The sequence below is a fragment of the Homarus americanus genome, unplaced genomic scaffold (genome assembly GCF_018991925.1).
Source record: "Homarus americanus isolate GMGI-L3 unplaced genomic scaffold, GMGI_Hamer_2.0 scaffold13846, whole genome shotgun sequence".
In the NCBI taxonomy this organism is placed as follows: Eukaryota; Metazoa; Arthropoda; class Malacostraca; order Decapoda; family Nephropidae; genus Homarus; species Homarus americanus.
Genome location: NW_024757805.1, coordinates 326,435 through 349,574, shown reverse-complemented (window position 1 = coordinate 349,574; position 23,140 = coordinate 326,435). Strand labels below are relative to the sequence as shown.

The 23,140-nt window shown below is 47.4% G+C and overlaps 1 protein-coding gene across 8 annotated transcripts in view; it reads left to right on the top strand.

Moving 5' to 3' along the window:
* The window catches only part of LOC121857817, a 273,121-nt gene that overhangs the window by 150,696 nt on the left and 99,285 nt on the right, over window positions 1-23,140 (top strand). For all 8 annotated transcript variants that reach the window (XM_042354070.1, XM_042354071.1, XM_042354073.1 and 5 more), the window contains one exon: window positions 20,682-20,818. In XM_042354070.1, coding sequence (XP_042210004.1) covers window positions 20,682-20,818 — 137 coding nt within the window. The remainder of the gene's footprint in view (window positions 1-20,681; window positions 20,819-23,140) is intronic.

Below are 23,140 nucleotides of genomic sequence, written 5' to 3'. Positions count from 1 at the left end.
ATTGTATAGTAGTCGAGTTTAATGTTCACCCGTGGTTGTGGAGTTCCGAGACAAGGTTATCATTGTGTGCAGTTAATGTCAGTCTCTCCCCTTGATCAGCCTTCCTTCTGCGTCGGTCAGCCTCTTGCCTGTGTGTGTGCGCGTGCGTGCGTGCGTCTCCCAGCTGGGCATCCTCCTTAGGGGTATAAATAGCGGAGTGTCAATAAACGTAGGTAGGCAACACACATGGATCTCCCGGACAAACACACACACACCCACCCCCACACACACACACACCCCCACACACACACACCCACACACACACACACACACACACACACACACACCCCGCACGTTTGGTTAAAAAGTCATTCCTTCACGTTGTGGAGTATTCGACAGCTGAAGATAACTTATCGTGTCGACACTCCGCTGTGATCCACAAGCTGTAGTGGGTCATAAAATATTCTTATCTGAGGTGAACAGCTGTTTTATTTGATAGACGAGATAAAGGGCTGTAATTATAATCTATATTTTTATAGCCGTTAGAGAGGTACCAGAAAGCTTCATTTTATTAATAAACTTGACACTTAGCCATCTGTAACTACTGGTGAACGTGGCTCCATTATCAATCCTTTTTTGAGTTACAACTTGAAGGAAGGTAACCAAGAATTAATCATTGCTTACATTGAGTTACGCTTGGGGGGAAAAAAAGCTTATTAGAAAAGACTCCATCAATTATATCAGTAAAGGCGGGCACCGGGATGACCGAACTCGGCCAAAAATACTGAGGAAATTTATCGAGACTCGAGAGTGATATTTAGGATCATCCGGACCCTGAAGTGGCGGCCATTTATTGTTGAGAGATGTGTGGCTGTGATGTGTTGGCGTCCCCGTGTGGCTGTGATGTGTTGGCGTCCCCGTGTGGCTGTGATGTGTTGGCGTCCCCGTGTGCTGTTCAAACCTCAGTTTTCGTGATGGTGTGAGACAACCAACAGGCAGCCGAGGTGGTGACGTTTGATGTTGGTGAAGTGCCCGGTCCCCCACCGCCACCAGTCCCGAGTAACTTCATAACCAGTACTGATCCCTTCATAACTCTACCCTGAGAGAGAGAGAGAGAGAGAGAGAGAGAGAGAGAGAGAGAGAGAGAGAGAGCGCCCCCCCCCCGTAGGGCTGTGCAACACTTGGCGGTGAAAAGTGTAAGAATGCGATACGTATCTTATCCCACCTGACTTGACTTACAGACTCGTGTACCAAACTAGGCTATCTCCTCATGGCCCGTTTTCGCTCGCTACCACACGCAGAAATTGTTTGTTGCTGGAGGAGGAAGAACTTAAATTAAATTCTCCCCTTCCCTCCTAACCTTCTCTTCCATCCCCCCATTCAAGTATAACAAGCTAGGGTAACTAAATTAAAATGAAATTATATTTTTGGTAAGTTTATTAGTATTTGAAGACTTTGTTTATATTTGCATTTATATTTCTTGTTTGCTGATGTTTTTCTCTTTTAAATTTTTAACTTACGATTTTTTTTTTCTTCCTCAGGTACGTACTGTGTGATGCTGGTGACTGGATTATCGTAAGTAGAGGAAAATATCTGGATGACTTAAGGTTAGGGTAGGTTAGGTTAGGTTAGGTTAGGTTAGGTTAGGTTGACTTACAAAAAACGAACATTTCTTTTAGAACCATGACGTTGTTAGTTCCGACCAATCACAACGAGGCTGACGGACTCTTCGCACGTCAGGGTTTCGGTGTATGTATGGATGCAGGTGGTGGTGGTGGTTGGGAGGGGAATGGGTCGTTTTGTGTTTATCCTCTAAGAGCGGACACAAAGACTGGGGAGGAAATAGTTCTCTAGTGACGTGGCGGCCGAGAGAGAGAGAGAGAGAGAGAGAGAGAGAGAGAGAGAGAGAGAGAGAGAGAGATTCATCATCACCTGGCCACATATATCACTACCCTGGGGCAGACAGATAGACAGACAGACAGTTTACCTGTCTTGAACTTTTACCTATGACAGGGAATATCTCCGGTGTTTTTTCTTTCTTCATTTCACCTGTCACGACATCGACCCCGGAGGTTAGGAAGGTAGCGGGTCCCGTCTGTCTCCCGTCTTTTATCTCTCCCGTCTCCTGAATCTCTCCCATCTACCACCCGTCTCCCTTCTTTCTTTTTTTGAAGTGATAGCACCCCTCAGTGTCAAGATCTGATTGAATTACTCAGAATGGGTAAACTGTACTCCAAGCTTTGTCAATAAATTTGTGAACCGTAACCTCTCTCTCTCTCTGTCTGTCTGTCTGTCTGTCTCTGTCTCTCGTTACATGGAGGTGTAGTGGGGATGTGTCGAGCTGAAGAAGACAAAAAATACCAATTGAGAGAAGTCTTTAGTGAGCGAGTTAGTGTTGATATATACAGGGTGTTGACCTGAGTGAGATGTTTGACACACTCGGGTATATTTTATAAAGTTATATTGTTCGTGAGTTTGATATATTTTATTATTATTAAATAGTTGACAGTGGAAATAAGTCAAGAATATCATAAAGAAGTTATATTTTTATTGTATGTTATGGTTTGGTAAAATAGTCCAAAGGATTTATGAGAACAACGAAGGAGAGTTGATTACTCTTGACAGTGTTGAGTTGCCTATGTAAGTGTGTATGCTAGAGGTGTTGTTCGTCTTGGTAGAGTTAATAGTGAAAACAAGTCGAGGATGTTTATGAATAATTTATGTACTGTACCGGTGCCTGTAGGTGAGTTACAGTTATTATTACATTCTTAAAAAGTTAAATATTTAAGGAATTTATGAATAATGTATTTAGGAAGTTTTATTTTTCGTGACTGGCATAAAAGGTGATGAATATTGCGGGAAGTTCATGTAAAAATGAATATATTTTGTTCCTGACAAACTTGAGTGGAAACTAGTTCAAGAAATTGATAGAAAATGCACACACGCTTCTCCTTCACAACACGACTTGAAAAACGAAAAGTAAAAAGTTTGGTACTTAGCCAAGATGACGTGTGGTGTGAGTGAGCGTGTGTCTGGCGTGCCCAGCACCACGCACGGTTTGCCCTCTCCCCTCAGCTAATGTCAAATATGTGAAAAATGAGTGCCAGGCATATTTGGCAAGCGTTTCGGGGCACTGGTGCCAGTAGTGGGGATGCTGGAGGCACGCCGGCTGGGGCGGGCTCACTGGCACCTAATTGTGGCAGGGCATGGAGGCACTGAGCTGAGGCAGGGCATGGAGGGGGGACCGCACGCTGTTATACATAGCTGGGGTAGGGCGGAGGAAGGGGCCCTTGCTGGTATTTAGCAGAGGCAGGGAAAAGGGAGGGGGTGAGGGCTCTTACTGGCACTTAAGATGAGACAGGCTGGGTAGGGAGGCACTTGTCTGAGGTAGGGCGGGAGGCAGTGAGACGCCTATATGAGGGAGGTACTAAGCTGAGGCAGGGCACGAGGCTGGGAGGCGGCGTACAACACAGGAGGCAGACATGTGGTAACACTCAAGGCCTAATGGAAAAAGGATCAAGACGCATTAGTTTCTGTATTTTTTCTGTGGTTTGAACTTTACTCAGAAATTCACGCCAAGTGGATGAAATGTGAACTACCTTTTATTCTTGTGTGGACTAATGGTGCGGTAACCTATAGGTGTACGTCTTTGAGGGAGCAGTATAGTTAATGAGGCTGAGTTCATAGTATATGTAACCTGTGATAAGTCAAAAATATAATGTGTGCTTCTCTGTGCAGGCTTAAGGTGTGACCTGTGCTTACCTGTGTGGAGGTAATCGTATGACCTTTGCAGAGCCAATAATGTGACCTGCACTTACCTGTGCAGAGCTAATTATATAACCTGTGCTTACCTTGCGAAGCTAATTGTGCAATCCGTGGCCCGGTATCGGTGCTATCAGACGCGGGGTCACGGCCGAGTGAATTTGGGTCCGTGTTTCCCAGAGATTCCAGACTTTGTGTTGATGTTTCTCCTCTTACCTGTGTGTGTGTGTGAACGCTTTTCTCCGGACGACTCAGTGTCGCCCGCTATCTAGGTTTCTCATTAGCTAGTTATTAATACACAGTCACATCTTTTATTAAGTTTATGAACCTAAACTAGTGTAATTTATAACCTTGGCTTCTGTGTTTTGTAAACGTACACCAGTCGCCTCTTGTAGGAGGTGTAAGGATAGTTCTCGAGTGTTGTATATAACGTCGATAGTGAGGGAGGTGAGGGTGACATACCTGGGTGTTCGTCATGAGGGTGGTGGTGTGTTGACAGTGAGGGAGGGAGGTGAGGGTGACAGATACCTGGGTGTCCGTCATTAGGGTGGTAGTTTGTTGACAGTGAGGGGAAGTAGTCATGTGGTTCCCAGGTGTTACCAGTATATGTTCCTCCCTCACATTTTTTCATGAAGCCTGACAACATCTCCCCTCCAGACCCGCCACACCCTAGCCCTTGCCCCCACACCCCACTGTCCCACACACCCCACTGTCCCACACACCTTCGCACTCACAATCGACACTCCCACACATGCACTGCTAATTTAAGTAGTCTTCCCACCACCCGCCTCATTACTAGGAGTTCTCACGAGAGCCTGGGGTGATAAGAACCTTTTTTGAGGGAACACTTGATGGCATTGTGTAGTGTTTCCCATATTTTCCTCTGATCAAGTGACCAGAATCAACACAGACGCCAACATGATGTATAAAAGTTGTGATATAAGTGTCAGTTGGGGTTGAATTAATATTAACTTTATCTTGAAGGATAGATGATAGAAATGTGTTTTTGGGTAATGATTGATGTTCGAAGTATACGAGACAGGAAATTTTCGTTTACTTCAATTATATTTTTTTTTACGTGGTCAATCATTTAGCCTGAATGTATTGGTGGTCGGTCTCGTGGGTCGTCCGTACACAATTAATGAAAGTTTAGTCGCGTTCTTTAAATTATTAGATTTCCTTAAACCGTTTCATTGTCAGTTTAATGGAGTGATTCACTTCTGACGAAGATCATGAGTCAGTCACATATCGTCGTCTTGGTTCAGGGGTGTCGAGATGTTCAGGTCTAGTAGTGTATTACCTGGCGATGTACACGTGTCATGTGAAGCCAGAGACTGGATATGGCACTAGAAGACGAAGACGTGCCCCATGAATGATTTACTAGACGAATCCTTAGAAGGGTTGATGCTGGGTTCATTCTTTCGTGTGTGTGTGTGTGTGTGTGTGTGTGTGTGTGTGTGTGTGAATCAAGACCAACACAAACACCACATCACGATATCTTTCTCATCTTAGTTTTCGAGGTTTGTTTTGTTTTCGAAAGCTCTCTAACATTGCATTGTTCTCAAGTCCCGTTAAAAGTATTTTAATTTTCAGTGACGTAAAGTTTGTCAGCTCGTGTTTGTATTTCTTCTGTATGGTTTCTCGTTTTATTTTCGTCGTGGTGATGTAATAAGCTGGCCCTTGTTAGGTACCTGGAGACGGTGTAGTGGGATGTCTTAATCCTTCACACACCAGTTTGTTGTTGTGCATCTCTCAGCAGCTGTTTGTGTGTGTGTGTGTGCTGTGATGTGACTAATTCCCGTAACAATTAAAGATCGTCACTTTAGCTTTTAGTAAGTGAGAGAACATTTGTGTGACATTGCTTCTAGTTTCTGTGTTAAGTCGAATGAACGATAGGCGGGCGCGGTTGATAGCTCGTGTTGACGCTGTTATGACTTGCGGTCGCTTTTCGAAAGAGATATATAAGACCTGGTTGTCATACCTCACTTAAAACATCTTCGTGTAAACTTAATTATTCCGATTCAACAAGACATAATGAGTTAACAGTATTATGAATGCGGTATGAAGCTGCCGTGTGCAAACAAGAGATATGTAAACAGAATTGCTTCTGCTGCGCCAATGTGTCGTGTACCAACGTGAATAAATTTGTTGTGTCAACGACAACGCATAAACGTGGTGAGCTTTACGAGCGTCAAGTGTAGCTATAGGCCATTGCTCACGGCCCAGCATCTGGTGACAAGGGTAAAACACCTAAGACTTGACTGACACTTCCTCAGCGCTCTACCGCCCATCCCAGCCGTGACCAGCTGCACCACCGCCCACTACCACCCACCCACCAACCCACCCACAAGTCTTGGACAGTGAACCTTGCATGCCTGATTTGCATGGCCATTGTCCCCCAAATCAGCTTCCAAATCCTCCTTTAGTTAGGCACGTTCCTGGCCCCCGTGTTTCAGCCCCTGGCAGTTATCTCACCCGGATCTTGCGTAGTTTGACGAGCCGCGAATATAAACGACCTGGCGGACTGGACGTTTACGTAGTGTAGCTTATTATTATTTCTGTTCTGTTATACAATTGGAGAACGGGGTCCTGTCGTTAACTGGACGCGTTAAATAGCTTGAAATATCCCGTCGTTAACTGGGTTTGAGCCTTCCTGTCGTTAACCGGAGATATTGATCAAGACCGTCATGTACTGTATCTCCGTCATTAACTGTAAATGAAAATGTCTGACTCCATAAATAATTAAAAGTTGAATATCTCCCTGAAGTTTGCCATTTGTCAGTAGGTAAGCCTCGCCTCACCTCACGCAACATAAACCACTACACCTGTTAATTGGCTTTAGTTCCTCGGGTGTGTGTGTGGCTGCTTAACCTACATGTGTGGCAGACTACAGCGTGGAGGGGAGGGGACGACACAACACCCACATCGCTACTTAACTCGAGTCGTGTTGCGTAGTGAAGACTCATTGTACCTGCCATCGCTTTCCTTCTGATTTATTTATCCATGATTATTATTTTTATTGTTTTTCGTCTTTGATTTCCGTTATGTCTTCCCACCTCCCTATTACCCATCTCATTCCTCGGTTGACAAGGTGAAGTCACTTTCCCTTTTCTTGTTTTTACCAAGACCTGGAGTGTTGTCTTACCTTGTGGTGGTGTGTGGTCAAGGTAGGGCATTGCACCCACCACCACGCTGCCCTTCATGTGTGTTGGTCACCGTTATCATCACAAGGCCGCCCCGTGTGTTAAGTCACCATCACCAGGCCGCCTCGTGTGTGTGTTAGTCACCATCACCAGGCCGCCCCGTGTGTGTGTTAGTCACCATCACCAGGCCGCCTCGTGTGTGTGTTAGTCACCATCACCAGGCCGCCCCGTGTGTGTGTTAGTCACCACCCGAATGTCAGTTCCTCTCGAGTGGTTCTCTTGTTCCAGCGATGAATGACGCGGCAATACTGAGTGTGTCTGCTTGTTGGTGTTGAATCCCTCCAAAAGTGAATCAGAGGTTTGAACTTCCAGTAATACAATAAGATAAAGATGTGAAGCAGGACTGGAATCTGTACCGTAGTGCGAGGACGCTGCCACACTACTCTCATGCTGTTGTGCCGGTGATACTATTATAAACAGATATAAGGAGGACTTAAACCTCGGCTCCAGGAAGTGTGTGAGGGAGGGATGGCATTAACACTCATGAATAAGGGAGGGAGGGAGGCATCTACAAGCAAGCAAGCAAGCAAGCAAGCAAGCAAGCGAGAGGGAGGGACGGGGAGTATACCTACAAGCAAGGGGGGGAGGGGAGGTGCACCTGTGGTGGGTGTGGGCAATGTTTGTGGCCCACTTCCCGTTTTCTGAGCTCTGCCGAGGAGAGACCTTATGGGGCTTCTCGTGTTAGACGCAAGAGTTTGGTACCTGGCTGTGGGATATACGCCTTCCGTGCACCGCCGCCGCCTTGTTCACTTGTACCTTCTTAATCCCACGTTTAGTGTGAGGTGAGTCTTTCTTATTCCCGTGTTTTGTCTCTTGTTAAACTTGTCACTTCATTTTCACAACTATTTTATTTTTTACTTTGTGTTTTCGTCTTTTATTCGCAAATGTTATGTTATTGGTGTTGTTTCGTAATGTTTGTGTCCTTCAGGTCACAATTATTTTTACTTAAAATTACTAAATATATTGGCAGACTTAACATTTCCCGCGCCCCGTGGGTGAACAACAAGGTAGTTTGTGATATAAAGAATACTTGTCATAGACCAGTAACCTCACAATGTGTCCAGTGGTAAAGAACATGGGTTGTGAAGGGAGGGTAGTGCTATCCTCCGGCCAGTTCGCCACGGACCAAAAAATGTACCGCCGAGCTGGGAACACCTCGTCGCTCGCCTCCCCCGGGGGGCTGCTGGGACTATCATTTGAAGGCAACAAGCACATAATTTTTCTGTCTGTTTCGCCTACTTGAACAGTGCTTATTCTCTACTGTTCACTGGTATTGTACCTCAGTGAACTGCTCAAGTGACCGTGGTATTGATAGGAAGGAGGTTTAATATAACCTACACATTCTTGCGTGTGGAATGCAAACTTGCCACAATAAGACACGAGTTGTGCTCCCCCCCACCCCCCCCCATCGCTTGAATATCTGGTGGCAGCCCGGGTGTGTGTGTCGTTGTGGGGAGCTGACACCAATGTACACTTGTTAGTGGTTTACGCTTGTTGGCCCCTTGGCCTAGTGAGTCGTCTTCACTTTCTTTTCTTCCAAGCTTCCAGACTGTTTCCTGAGATGATCTTGAAGTTAGCTTGTCGGTAGTTTGGTGGGAATTCAACAAAATACTCACAATCATAGCCGAACGTATCAAAGCAGAACAGATGGTGTGTGTGTGTGTGCGTGCGTGTGTGCGCGTGCGTGCGTGCGTGCGTGCGTGCGTGCCCCGTGTTAAATTGTGGATAACTCTGGGAAGGATCAACACCATACCGATAATCATAGCGAAATGTTTAAGAGTTGACTTGACGAAGGGTTGGATGTGTTGTTTCAAGACGTGATCATTAGAATCCAGGGAAAAAGTCACAGTAAAAAACCTAACCTAACCTACGTGCAATGCCATCATATACTGTGGTACTGAAGACGAGGTTATGACTCTCACCTGTTCTCAGTCCGACGTGTTTATCTCATGGTGTTGAGAGGTGTCTCCCCCGCGTGCCTTGTGGACGTGTTGTGTGTAGAGCTGACAGGCGTTGGCAGTAACATCTGGGGTTGGAACGTGTGGTGCATTAATTAATAGGCTATATTACCTGGCAGTGTCTGGGATCAGGTGTCTCCGACAAGAGGTTGTGGACGTGTTATCTGCCGCCATCATCATCTCTTAACAGTGAAATACAGAGACGATCACAACAGCGCGCAGTCAACGAGGTAACACACCTGGTTCATCTGCTGAGGCTGGTCGACGATTTTGTTAATTTGTAGGCTGCTCCAGGTGATGCCCCCCTTGACTAGTGGAGCTGCACGCAACACACACACACACACACACACCAACTGAGACAGCTACCCGGGTGCACTGAACGGTATAAACAAGTTACACGTACCTCGTTTAACCACAGAGGTACACAGACCATATTCTAGATACCTGAACGATGGCCACTATAGGCTATACAGCTAATTAACACACCTGGGTAGGCTACTATACCCGTGACTACTACCAAGATGCATTGAACGATCGACACGACTGTACGTTATATACACACCATCTACTGTACCATAACGACCTGAGGGAACGGTACTGGTGACCTAACAACCATGGTACTCCCAAAGTCTACCATAGTTACCTGAGCACTGTGAGAGGTGATTACTTAACCCAAACCTCATATTAAATGCTCGTTGCTCAGCTTAAATGTTCCAAGAGCGCATAATAAGCATCAGGTGTAGCTACGTGGTTTTACAGGGGGAAATATTATTAAAGAATGTATAACTGCATTTTATCTACATAACCAGTTACTTTAATAATATAGTAATGAAGTAATTATAGGGATTATGTGAGCTTGTTGGTGAAGTGGATGAAGGAAATAGTGAAGACGGATGAAGGAAGTTGGAATGTGGTCCTAATATAATCCAGCAATTTGTACTCATTCTCTCGTGGCCAAGAATGGTTTATCAAGATGTGTTATGAGTTAGCCTGACCAGCCACACCCACTGCTTCCACCACCAGTACTACCATTACCAACACCACTAACACCACCACCACTACTAACACCACCAGTACCACCACCACCACCACCACTACTACTACTACTAACACCACCAGTACCACCACCACCACCACCACTACTACTACCACAAGATCTGTTATACCCCTATCATGACACCTCCACCCCCTCTCCCTTTCATAAATAGTCACAAATGTCGTAGGTGTGTGACCCACAATTTGTCCTGATCTATTGTTAACTGTTCTGACCGTCGTCTGTTTTCTGCTAATTTCCTCTCGGCGTTTTGAGATATTTTCTGTATAAAATTTGAACCCCAAAAAATATTTACTTAATTAATAAAGTTTTGATTTTCATGTTACGAAAATTAAAATCCCCCATTTTTTTTTTTTGAAACTTGGAGGAAAAAAGTTTTGGAAAGTGTGTGGTGTAGAATGAACATTGAAACTAGAACCTTATTCATTATTACGAAAGTTTTATAGTTTATTTAAGGAATTCTATCAGACAGGTGTCGCTCAGTAGAGACTTGTCACTTGGGTCCACATTCACAAACAAATCCGCATCTTAATTTTTTCCCTTAAATTCTTGCTAAGGTAAAATGTATCTAGTTAAAGAGTCTGTGTGTTCTTGTATTGTTAGTAAGGAGTCTTTGAGCCTACTGGTGCTGGAGCCTTCTTCCTCTTTTTCGCCTCCTCCTCCTCCGTCGCCCCAAGACAGAGGGTTGGGGCCGCGTCTCAAGTGGCCGCCTGGACCAGCCTTTCGGCCAGGTCACGCTGAGAAATTTGCATAGAAATGTGTGTGTGGTCTCGTTGTGACTGTATGTTTGTTACGTGGTGGCCACAGACCGTGTGTGGGGGGGGGGGGCACTGTATTTCCAGTTTTTAGAGGACAAATGTATATCTGTCATCGTACAAATTTGGTGTTGTCAAATGGTAGGAAGGGAACGAATCGACGCCTCTTAAAATTAATGGAGAGGGGTGGAGGGGAGTCGGGTGGAGTCATCCGCTTATTGTAAATGGAAAGCGAGAACAAAACTCCTGGTAGACAGGTTGTTCAGAGTCAAGTTAGACTCGTTTGGTGGTGACTAGCTTGTTTGGCCACACCTGTGTGACACGGGTACACCTGTGGCTACTCCTGTACCTTACTAAAGTGGCTATACCTATTCTTACATGGCCACACCTGTTCTATTATTACGTGGCCACACCTGTTCTGTTATTACATGGCTACATCTGTCCAATTATTACGTGGTCACACCTGTCCTTATGTGGTTACACCTGTTCCACGATTACCTACCTGGCCACACTAGTCCTATTCCCACGTGACCGGCTACGCCTAACCACCGTGGATGATATAGTCGGACACGTCCAGAGTGAGTTCCGGCTGGTGCTGACACGTTTCCCTCTATGTTCTCCACCTCCTGTAGGTAGTTCACGTTTACGCACCTCTCCTGCATGCAACAACACACTCCCCTCCACAACACACTCCTCTCCACAACACACTCGCCAACAACACACACCCGTCCCCCAGACCCCCAACTACGTCAGACTCGACTCTTGCCTATTCCCAGCGGGCCTCGCCATGACTCCCTACCTCGCTCGCCTCCCCAGATTCTATTTACATTCGCTGGTGCTCTCTCTCTCTCTCTCTCTCTCTCTCTCTCTCTCTCTCTCTCTCTCTCTCTCTCTCGTCTTGTTTACCCGCTAATACTCCACATTCAGGCTGGGAAGTTCTCGTGGGGCGCCGTGCTATAAACATGTTTTGTAGCGTCTGGCTTCCACTCTTACAACTTCACAAAGATAATTACTCTTTTATCGGCGGCCTTAAGTTAGATAACGTCGAAAATTGTCAGTGTTCTTAAATTTCAGGATCTTGATGAGTTATATGGGATTTCGTCCTCTGGGTGAGTGATTAATTTTTTGTGTCGTCATTACTAAGGCACATCAAGTGTTGAGTGTGGGTCTGGGGAGAGCTGCTTCATTAAGGCTTCCATGAACGCTGGCAGCCTCTCCGGATACAGTGGCTGGAAAGAAGGAAGGGGAGAGGAAGGGGTGTAGCCAATTGGAGGAGGAGAGTAGAATGGAGAGGTTGGTAAGGAAAGGCGGAGGGAGGAAAAACGTGCTGGACAATGGTTGTATTCAAGGATAGATGAGGAATTACTCATTGAACTGCCCATTCCGTCAAGAGAGAAAGTTTGGGTGTTGGTTGGGTGAGGGAGGGAGAGGGAGGGAGGGTGATAGGGGCTGTATCCAGGAAAGGTGAGGGAGGGCGCGCTATCCAGTTCATCAGGGGAGGAAGTTTTGGTGGTGGTGGAGCGGACCTGAGCCTCCATTCCCTGGTTCACCTGTCTGACTGGCCAAGACATCTGGGGCGTCAAGGTGGCGGACTTTATTCCCCTCCTCTTTCTCTCTCCCCTCCACCCCCACCCCCTCTTCGCTCCCTCACCCTCTCTTCTCTCTCTCCCTCACCCCCTCCTTCCCCATATCCGTATATCCGTTGCCCCTCCCCCCCTTCACACTTACCCGGGCCTCGAGTGAAAGTGACCCGGTGCCAGGGAGGGTGGGCATGTGAATCATTGTCTACGTGTACACTGCTCCTGGGTGTGTCTTCAGTGTGGGCCAGGGTTAACACACACACACGCACACACACACGCACACACACACACACACACACACAACGCTTTTTTGTGTATAGAAAGAAGAGGAGAGAGAAAGGGAGTTCATAGTTCGGAAATTGAAGAAGTTAAGGAGGAGGTAGAAGGAGGACTACTGGCTAAGCTTATAGTGTGTTAAAGATGTATCATGGGCTAGTTATTGTGAGTGATTTACTTAGCGGTTAATTCCTGATAGTTTGTCTCCACTAACACTACCTCTCACTGGTCCACAACAGGAGTTCACGGAGACAGTCTTACGTACGGCACATGGGGGGTAGTGGATAAGACTCACGGTTATGGGGAAGGTAGGTAAGACTCACGTGGTAATGGGGAGGTAGTGGGTTAAGAATCACGTGGTTATGGGGGAGGTAGTGGGTAAGACTCACGTGGCTATGGGGGAGGTAGGGTAAGACTCACGTGGTTATGGGGAGGTAGTGGGTAAGACTCACGTGGTTATGGGGGAGGTAGTGGGTAAGACTCACGTGGTTATGGGGGGAGGTAGTGGGTAAGACTCACGTGGTTATGGGGGAGGTAGTGGGTATGACTCACGTGGTTATGGGGGTAGTGGATAAGACTACGTGGTTATGGGGGAGGTAGTGGGTAAGACTCACGTGGTTATGGGGGAGGTAGGGTAAGACTCACGTGGTTATGGGGGAGGTAGTGGGTAAGACTCACGACTCACGTGGTTATGGGGGAGGTAGTGGATGACTCACGTGGTTATGGGGGATAAGACTCACGGTTATGGGGGAGGTAGTGGTAAGACTCACGTGGTTATGGGGGAGGTGGTAAGACTCACGTGGTTATGGGGGAGGTAGTGGGTAAGACTCATGGGGGTGGGGTGATAACGGCACTAGGTGGACTGGCTCTATCCTTCAAGTCCAGGGTTTTTGTTGATGGGGTCTGGAGGGGTTGAGACGACGACCCCTCCCTGCCTCCCTTCCTCCCTCCCTCCCTCACTCACTTCTCTCCTCACCTCTCTCCTCCTCTACCCTCATCTCCTCTTCTACCCTCATCTCCACCTCTCCCCTTTTCTCCACCTCTCCCCTTTTCTCCACCTCTCCCCTTCTCCTACTCCCCTTCTTCTCCTCTCCTAGCGTTTTCCAGGCGTTATTGCATGTAAGACGATCAAATTAGTGGTGACATACAAACACTTGGTCTTGTTAGTTTACCTGTACCGCCATGTTTATCGTCTCCAGGTAGCCCAGGCTAGTGGGGGGTGTGTACCGTTCACTGATGTTTTTCTTAAGCGCTGACTTGCTGAGAATATTTTATTTTTATTATTTGTGGGATTTTTTTTTTTTGCATATCATTGAAGGTTTGTGTGGGTTGGTGTGTGTGTGTGTGTGTGTGTGTGTGTGTGTTGGTGTGTGTTGGTGTGTGTGTCTTTAAGTGTGATGATAATCTTTTAATCTGTGTTAGTTGTGTACTGTATATGTCAGCCCTGAACTGGAGGCAGCAGCTCTCTCAACGCCGCCTTACCACTCTTCTGTATTCAAGTTTGTCACTTAACCTTTGCTCGTGAGGGGTTCCTGCGTCACTCTTAATTTTTATTTATTTATTATCATTATCATTATTATTATTATTTATTATTATTATTTATTATTATTATTAGTTTTATTATTACCATGACGCATTGATATACACCTGCACCTACCTTTTGCCTCGAAGCTTACACCACCACCGCCTTCTCCAACACCAGGATTACAGTGTTCAGCCTGGCAATATCTCCCAATGTGAGGGAGAGACCGTGTTTTTGCTACACAGGTAAGGCTGAACACCTGCCTCGCCAACACTCACTGAGAAAGATATACTGCCCGTGACCTATATTTCGCTGTAAAATTATGATGACAAATTTAAGTTAATTTTTTTTCCGTAATGTTCAGATAGAAAATGTATGATTATTGTTTTAATTTTTTAGTTGTAAGTGGAGGTGAGGTCGGCCGAGTATCTTAACACCTCCGTCTTATACTCACTTGGCTCACTGCCCACCCAAAGACCTTTTATACGTGAAGATCAAACGGTGAAGGGTTTATAAGGCTTTTAACCACGCTGGCCAGGTTAAAGTTTACAGGTCCGGTAAGTGAGTCATTTTTGAAAAGTTGTCCAGTAGTGAAACTTGACCAAATATAATAATGAGTGGAGGAGGCAGTAGAGCACGGGCTTAAGTTAGTATGGTAAGGCCCTCCATCACCTGGTATACTGCCTACGACGCTGCATTATTAGTAGTGATTAGAATATTGTGTGAGGTAATGTACAATGTGTATGGTCTTGGTCACCTACATCACCCACGAAAATTACCTGTGTGTGTGTGTGTGTGTGTGTGTGTGTGTGTGTGTGTGTGTGTGTGTGTGTGTGAGAGAGAGAGAGAGAGAGAGAGACCCTTTGACATTCTGCTGCTTCTCGCCCTCGATTAAAAGAAACGAATAGATATATCATTTGTGTCTACGTGTTTAGGAAAGTTAAACGTAGAAAAGATTTTTATATTGTCGTCGTTTTGATTTTAAACTTTGATAATTATTTAATGTAGTAGAAGCCATGACAGTATTGATGTCATAGTTCACTCTGTGTCTGGTATCTTTCTGGCTCAATAAACTTTTCATAGGGGTCTTGAAGGGGGGGAGGGGTAGGGAGGGGTGTTTATCAGGAAGGGGTTTGAAAGGGCAGGAGGGGTGTTTTGAAGGGCAGGGAGGGGTGTTTTGAAGGGGCAGGAGGGGGGGAGAGGCAGGGAGGGGGTTTTGAAGGGGCAGGGGAGGGGTGTTTTTAAGAGGCAGGAAGGTGTTTTAATGGGCAGGGAGGGTGTGAAGGGCAGGGAGGGTATTGAAGAGGCAGTTGGGTGTTTTAAAGAGGCAGGAAGGGTGTTTGAAGGGCAGGGAGGGGTGTTTTGAAGAGGCAGGGAGGGGTGGGGCAGGAGGGTGCAGGAGGGGTTTTGAAGAGCAGCAGGAAGGGGTGTTTTTGAAGGGGCAGGGGGAGGGTGTTTGAAGGGGCAGGGAGGGTTTTAAAGAGGCAGGAAGGGGTGGTGTGAAGGGGCAGGGAGGTATGAAGGGCAGGGAGGGGTGTTTTAAGGGGCAGGGAGGTGTGGAAGGGGCAGGGAGGGGTGGTGTGAAGGGGCAGGGTGGAGGGGCAGGGAGGGGTGTTTTGAAGGGCAGGAGGGTGTTTGAAGGGGCAGGAGGTGAAGGGGCAGGGAGGGGTGCGGTGAGCAAGAGGGAGGAGTTGCAAGAAGTGCTGTGAAAGGAGATAACGGGACTCTGGGGTGGGGGGTGACAGAGTTGACCACTTGACCAACACTCGCCTAACACTCTGTCCAGCCCCACCCTTCGTGTGTACACTCCCTCCTGCCTTCCTCCTCCCTCCCGGCATCTCCACCCCTTCCCTCTCCCTCGCACTCCCTCCCTCTCCCTCCCCCCCCTCCCTCGCATCTACCCTCTCCTCCCATCTCGCACTCCCCTCCTCTCCTTCCCTCCTCCCCTCTCCACCCTCCACCCCTCCTCCAATTCCTCTTCCTCCTACTCCTCTTCTCTCTTGCTCTCCACCCTCCTCCCACCCCTCCTCCTGCTCTCCTCCCTCTTCCCCCTCTTCCCCCTCCTCCCCTCCTCCCATCCTCCTCCTTCCCCCGCCTCCCCTCCCCCCCCTCTCCCCTGCCTCCTCCCTCCCCCCTCCTCTCTCCCCCTCTCTTCCCCCCTCTTCCTCCTCTCCCCGCCTCTTCCCTCTCCTGTTATATCAACACTACCCCTGACCCTTCATGACCGCTCCCCCTCCTTCTCACTCCACACACGCCCTCCTCCTCTTTTGGGCTCACACACACACACACACACACACACACACCGCATCCAGCCCATACGAACACGTACTGATCACTATAAGAACAGCCCAGTCCCAACCATTGTAAAAATTCTCAATAACTTGTAATCAACCAGTGTGTTCACTCCCAGTCAATCTTACCTTTTTGCACTGTCACTATGTTGAAATGCCCTGTAGTGTGACCTTCTCCCCACCTAGTTATTATATATCATATTTGTACACTTATGTTACTTGTATATTATTCGTCAGAGACCCATTCCCTAATTATGTAAATGTATATTTTCAGCTTTCCGGCGTGCATGCTCTTTCAATAAACCGTTTATTATTATTATTATTATTATTATTATTATTATTATTATTATTATTATTATTATTATTATTACACACACACTCTCTCCTATATCTTACTGCTCCTCACTCTCCCTCCCTTCTCCTCACTCTCCCTTCTCCTCACTCTCCCTTCTCCTCACACTCCCTCCTCCCTGACACTCTTCTCCTCACACCCCTTCTCCTCACACACTCCCTTTCTCCTCACTCTCCCTTCTCCTCACCTCCCTTCTCCTCAACAATTTCCTCCCTCAATTCTCCTTTCTCTCAATTTCTCCCTTCTCCTCACTCTCCCTTCTCCCTCACTCTCCCCTTTCTCCTCACTCTCCTTCTCCCCTACCTCTCCTTCTTTGTCCTCACACTCCCTCCTCCTCATAACCTTCCTCTCTTGATATGTTTATTACTCTCCGTCTCTCATATTCTTACTCCCTTCCCCCTATATCTCTCACCATACGATACTTCCTCCTCAATTCTCTCCTCTTCTTCCCCACCTCACCCTCTCCTTCCCCCACCTCACCCTCTCCTTCCCCCACCTCACCCTCTCCTTCCCCCACCTCACTCCGCATAACAAATACCTCATCACCAACCACACAAAACCAACACTTTACTAACCAAAGAAAATACACCACCATTTATTGCACGAAAATTTCAATATTCAATTACTTGTTCCCGCCACGAAAAGGACATAAATTATTATCAAAGGAATTATCACACCTGGAGTCCAGACCTCATCTCTGTAAATACCTGTAATTACCTTCAAGTCCACCTGTTTTGCTCATTCAGGTCATTCTTACAGGTCTTGTGCGGTTCTTCGTTTAATAAAACTACGGGGATTGTTATTGGAGAGAGAGAGAGAGAGAGAGAGAGAGAGAGAGAGAGAGAGAGAGAGAGAGAGAGAGAGAGAGAGAGAGAGAGAGAGAGGCTGGCTGGCTGGCTGGCTGGCTGGCTTGAAGGTAAGGTCCTGGAAGAGAGTTTGTGAGGGTGGTGATGAGTGGGCTGTGGTGAATGAGTTTATGAGAGGGGATGGTGAATGGGAGAGTGGTGGTTGAGTGAGAGGGATAAGAGTGTGGTGGTGAGTGGGAGGAATGAGTAATAGTGGTGAGTGAAAGGTTATGAGAAAATGGTGGCGAGTGGGAGATCATGAGTGAGTAGTAGAGTATGAAGGGTTGGTTACTTGGTAGTGAGTGGGACGGATGAGAGGGTGGTGGTGAGTGGGAGAGGAAAAGAAGTAGTGGTACATGCATTCCACCCTCAGGCTCTGCAAGTTATCGTGGGACTCTGGTAGTGTGCAGTCTATTGTGTGTGTGTGTGTGTGTGTGTGAAGGTTTGTTGCTGTGCTGGCGTGGCGCTGTGAGTTTGTTGCTGTGCTGGCGCAAGCAGCTTTTGAGGTTGTTGCTGTGCTGGCGTGGCGCTGTGAGTTTGTTGCTGTGAGGTTGTAGCTGTGTTCTCTCTCTCTCTCTCTCTCTCTCTCTCTCTCATACAAATAGTTTAAAAAAAATATGACGGATGTGGGTGAGCGTATAATTGGTTGGGGTCGAGGATGGTATTGTGAGATGGAGAGATTGTGGGTACAGGGATGAGGGAGAGAAGAGAATGAGAGGAAGTGAGAAGGGGAGAGAAAGAGGGCGAGAGTGAAGGTGCGAGAGGATGAAATGATGAGAGAGTGGGGGGAGAGACTGAAAGAGAGTGATATGAGATGAGGTTAACAGGGAGATTAAGAATGATGAGAAATGGGGCTATAGTGGAGGGGCTGTAGTTGATGTTTGGAGGTGGACATGGGAAAGAAAGGATAGTAGAGTGAGTTGAAATTGATTGAAAGACGTTATGGAGGTGGGTTGTGGTGGAGTGTTGCCTGAGACAAGCTTGTGAGGGGGTTGGGGCTGCAGCTTCATGCTAAGGTATGATATATGGGCATTAGAGTAGCGGTGATGGATGGCGAAACGTATGGGTCTCGTGACAGTTTGGAGGATGGGTGGGGGAGATGGTGGTGGTGTTGTGTTGTAGGGTGAGTGGTGGGGGAGATGGTGGTGGTGGTGTTGTGTTGGAGGGTGGGTGGTGGGGGAGATGATGGTGGTGTTGTGTTGGAGGGTGGGTGGGGTAGGATATCCTGTGTTTGGATGACGAGCCATCATGATGTTGAAGGGAAGCTACGTGACAGACATGATGTTTGAGGGTGACCAGTGGAGGAGGCGATTTGTTTTGAGGGTGACATGTGCAAGAGATGCTGTGTTTTGGAGGACTAGCCTTGAAACTCTCAATGGAGTGCGAGAAACTGGGTATTTCTTCTTCTTTAACACAACTAAGAGAAGTTCTCCAGTCTCTGTCTCTCTAGAGGAGTGTGTCGTCGCCTGTCACAACTCCGGCCTCTGGAGTGGTACTTGTGTGTCCCTCCAGCCTCCCGCCAGAGTGCTGCTTACACGCTCTGGTCTCCACTCACGGTAAAAAAGGACACTTCGTCGAGATAGAGAGGAGGACGACGTGGCCTTCATCTTTTGTATGCTACGCGAGGCCTCGAGTCATCTGACGAATAAAACTTGTATGTGAGAACTGTCGAGAGGTCTGTCGGGTGTGTGTGTGGGCTAGTGGCGTGTATGTATGTTGTTTGTTTTGGGGGAATGTGCACACATATGTTTGTTGTGATCTGTTTGTGTACACGTGTGTCCTTGGTTGCGTGCGCGTGTGCTTGCTTGCATTTGTGTTTTATTGGGTGTGCTTAATTGTTTGAGCGTGCGTATATGTGTGTGAGTGAGTGTCCATGCATTTACTATTTTTTTTTACAACACCGGAATAATAGCTAAGAATAAAAATGAAGCCCCAAAAAATAAATAAATATCAACTTACAAGACAAACTTACTTTCACAACACAGTCCAGTGCAATCCATCAAGGCTAAAAGATTGAACCATTACGTAACATTTGTCTTGTTTTGATGACGTGTGCAGTAAACTTTATAAACAGTGAGTGTCAATAAGGGGAGAGGAGGAGGAGGAGGAGTTGCTTTATATACACAGTGTAGAGGGTTTGGTCAAGGCGGAGTGTTAAATAGTGTCCTCTTTATTTTTTTGTTAAGTCTCTTGTCCAGAGGTTAAGTGTAGTAAGGAATTATTCTCTCTTATTCTTTGTCATCTTTTATTTTAATCATTTGTTATAGTTATCCCTCGCCCCTGGTGTTAGTGTAGTCAACATTGTATTATCATTCATCTCCGGGATGTTGAGGTGTGGGTGGAGGTTGTGGGTGAGGTGGTAGTGGTAAGAGGGTGTGGTGGTGGGTGAGGTGGAGGATAGGGGTGAGTATGAGGGTATGGATGAGGATGTGGGTCAGGATGAGGAGTAGGTGGGTGGGTGGTTCACAAGTAGCCGTCCCCTGGAGGCAGGTAGACAGTGAGGACTGGCCAGCTTCACGCTCTGCTTCCCTCCCCTCGTCGTCCACTTTTTATTAAGTCCTGATCTCTGGGGGAAGTTTTCAGTAATCACGGACTTTCTCCCAGAACTTTGTCATTGACTCGTTGAGCTAGTTGTTAACCTTTATGAATACATTGATAATATTGCTATTTAATAATAATATATATATATATATATATATATATATATATATATATATATATATATATATATATATATATATATATATATATATATATACTGTACTTTGGTATATATTAAGTCACGTTCACTTAGGGGGATGGTTGTGGTGCCTCCTGAAGAAGTTATTTTAGTCCAGTGGCTCGGTTATTACGGTGTTATTAATATGGTAGAGTTATAATTTCAACCTTTTTAGCTAAATGATCTGTTAGTTTTATTTTCATGTGATTTTTTATTGTAAATGTGAGTAAAGGTTACCAAATATACGTATAAAATATGTAATGTGAATTTTTTAATGAGAAGTGCCCTTTGAAGATTGTTGTAACCTTCATCATTAATACACCCTTAACCTTCTAACTAAATCAACTTTTTCACTTTCAATAACGACTGTTTCTCTCCCCGGCAGCTGTGGACTTAGCGGCGAGTTCGAACGTTCAAGATGCGTTCGTCATCGCCGTGGAGCAGCAGGCTCGAGAGCGCCTCGAGCGGCTCTCAGCTCTCAAGAAGATCAAGCCGGTGGACATGACCAAACTCTCCTCGCAGGTAAGACACCCCCTAACCCTCTATACTTGTTGTCCCGCGCCACCCATGGTGTTTGGGAGGACCCGGGAGATGTGTGTTTGTTTACGTTTGTCGTGGTAGATGACAGCTGGTGGGGGGAGATGTCTGGATTATGTCTCACTAGCTGAAGGGAGACATTTAGTTATGGTGGTAAAAAAAAATGTTACGAAGAAAAACAGAGAAGGAATGTGTTTGAAGGTCAGTGGAGCAGCGTCGAATAATAATTATTATTTGACAAATTTCCACCAATAAATTATATATTTTTGAAATATAATTTACGAAAATTCATTTCCTGTATTGTTGTCTAGTTTTTACCTTTACTGAAATACGACGAGTGGTGAGGGAAGCAGTGCTCCCCCAGTTGCATCAAGTTCCAGTAAATATTAAGAACTCCAAATAATATTGAGGAAATTTAAGGTTTTATTCTTAAGATAATTTTTTTATTATCTGAACCAGGCGTCGCTATTACTGTACCAGGCGTCGCCATTACTGTACCAGGCGTCGCCATTACTGTACCAGGCGTCGCCATTACTGTACCAGGCGTCGCCATTACTGTACCAGGCGTCGCCATTACTGTACCAGGCGTCGCCATTACTGTACCAGGCGTCGCCGTTACTGTACCAGGCGTCGCCGTTACTGTACCAGGCGTCGCCGTTACTGTACCAGGCGTCGCCGTTACTGTACCAGGCGTCGCCGTTACTGTACCAGGCGTCGCCATTGAGCCAAAACTATGGGCGTCGCCATTAGCCGGTACCAGGCGCTCATTATCAAAACCAGCGCGTCGCCATTACCGTACCAGGCGTCGCCATTACTGCAACCAGGCGTCGCCATTACCGTACCAGGCGTCGCCATTACTGCACCGTGCGCTCATTACTGCACCAGGCGTCGCCATTACTGCAACGCAGGCGTCGCCATTACTGTACCAGGCGTCGCCATTACTGCAAATTCAGGCGTCGCCATTACTGCACCAGGCGTCGCCATTACCGTACCAGGTCGCCATTACTGCACCACAGGCGTCGCCATTACTGCACCAGGGCGTCGCCATTACTGTACCACAGGCGTCGCCATTACTGTACCAGGCGTCGCCATTACGGTACCCAGGCATGCCATTACTGCACCAGGCGTCGCCATTACTGCACCAGGCGTCGCCATTGTTGCACCAGGCGTCGTTATTACTGCACCAGGCGTCGCCATTGGGACGGGTACCAGGCGTCGCCACATTGTACCAGGCGTCGCCATTACCAAAATTGCGCGTCGCCATTACTGTACCAGGCGTCGCCATTGACACCAGGCGTCGCCATTAATAAAACCAGGCGCCATTACCGTACCAGGCGCCGCCATTAATAAAATTCAGGCGCCGCCATTACTGTACCCAGGCGCCGCCATTACCGTACCAGGCGTCGCCGTTATTGTAACCAGGCGTCGCCAGTTATTGCACCAGGCGTCGCTGTTGTTGCACCAGGCGTCGCCGTTGTTGCACCAGGCGTCGCCGTTACTGTACCAGGCGTCGCCGTTACTGTACCAGGCGTCGCCGTTACTGTACCAGGCGTCGCCGTTACTGTACCAGGCGTCGCCGTTACTGTACCAGGCGTCGCCGTTACTGTACCAGGCGTCGCCGTTACTGTACCAGGCGTCGCCGTTACTGTACCAGGCGTCGCCGTTACTGTACCAGGCGTCGCCGTTACTGTACCAGGCGTCGCCGTTACTGTACCAGGCGTCGCTATTACTGTACAGGAGGTGTGTGAGGGTCGGGGCCCAGCCTGCGAGGGACCATCACGGTTCTGCGCTTAAGCTATTTTAGACAAATATTTTCCATCGAATTTATGGATCACAAAACTATGCAAGTATGACAACAGGCGTGTAATGGTTGGTGGAGAGGATGTAGTGGTGGAGGAGGTGGTGGTGGTGGTGATGATGATGGTGGAGAAGGAGGCAGTGATGGAGGAGGAGGCGGGCAGGGGATGGTGGGAGAGGTAGTGATGGTGGGGGAGAGGAGGCAGGGGATGGTGGGAGGAGAGGAGGAGGCAGTGACAGGGAGGGGAGGAGAGGGAGAGGGAGGTAGTGATGGTGGGGAGGGGAGGAGGGAGGGCAGTGATGGTGGGAGGGGAGGAGGAGGGGTGGGATGAGGCAGGGAGGAGGAGGGGAGGAGGAGGAGGCAGGATGGTGGGAGGGGAGGGAGGGAGGGAGGTAGTGGATGGTGGGAGGAGGAGGAGGAGGCAGTGAAGGTGGAGGAGGAGGAGGCAGTAATGGTGAAGGAGGAGGAGGCAGTGATGATGGAGGCGGTGGTAATGGTGGTGATGGAGG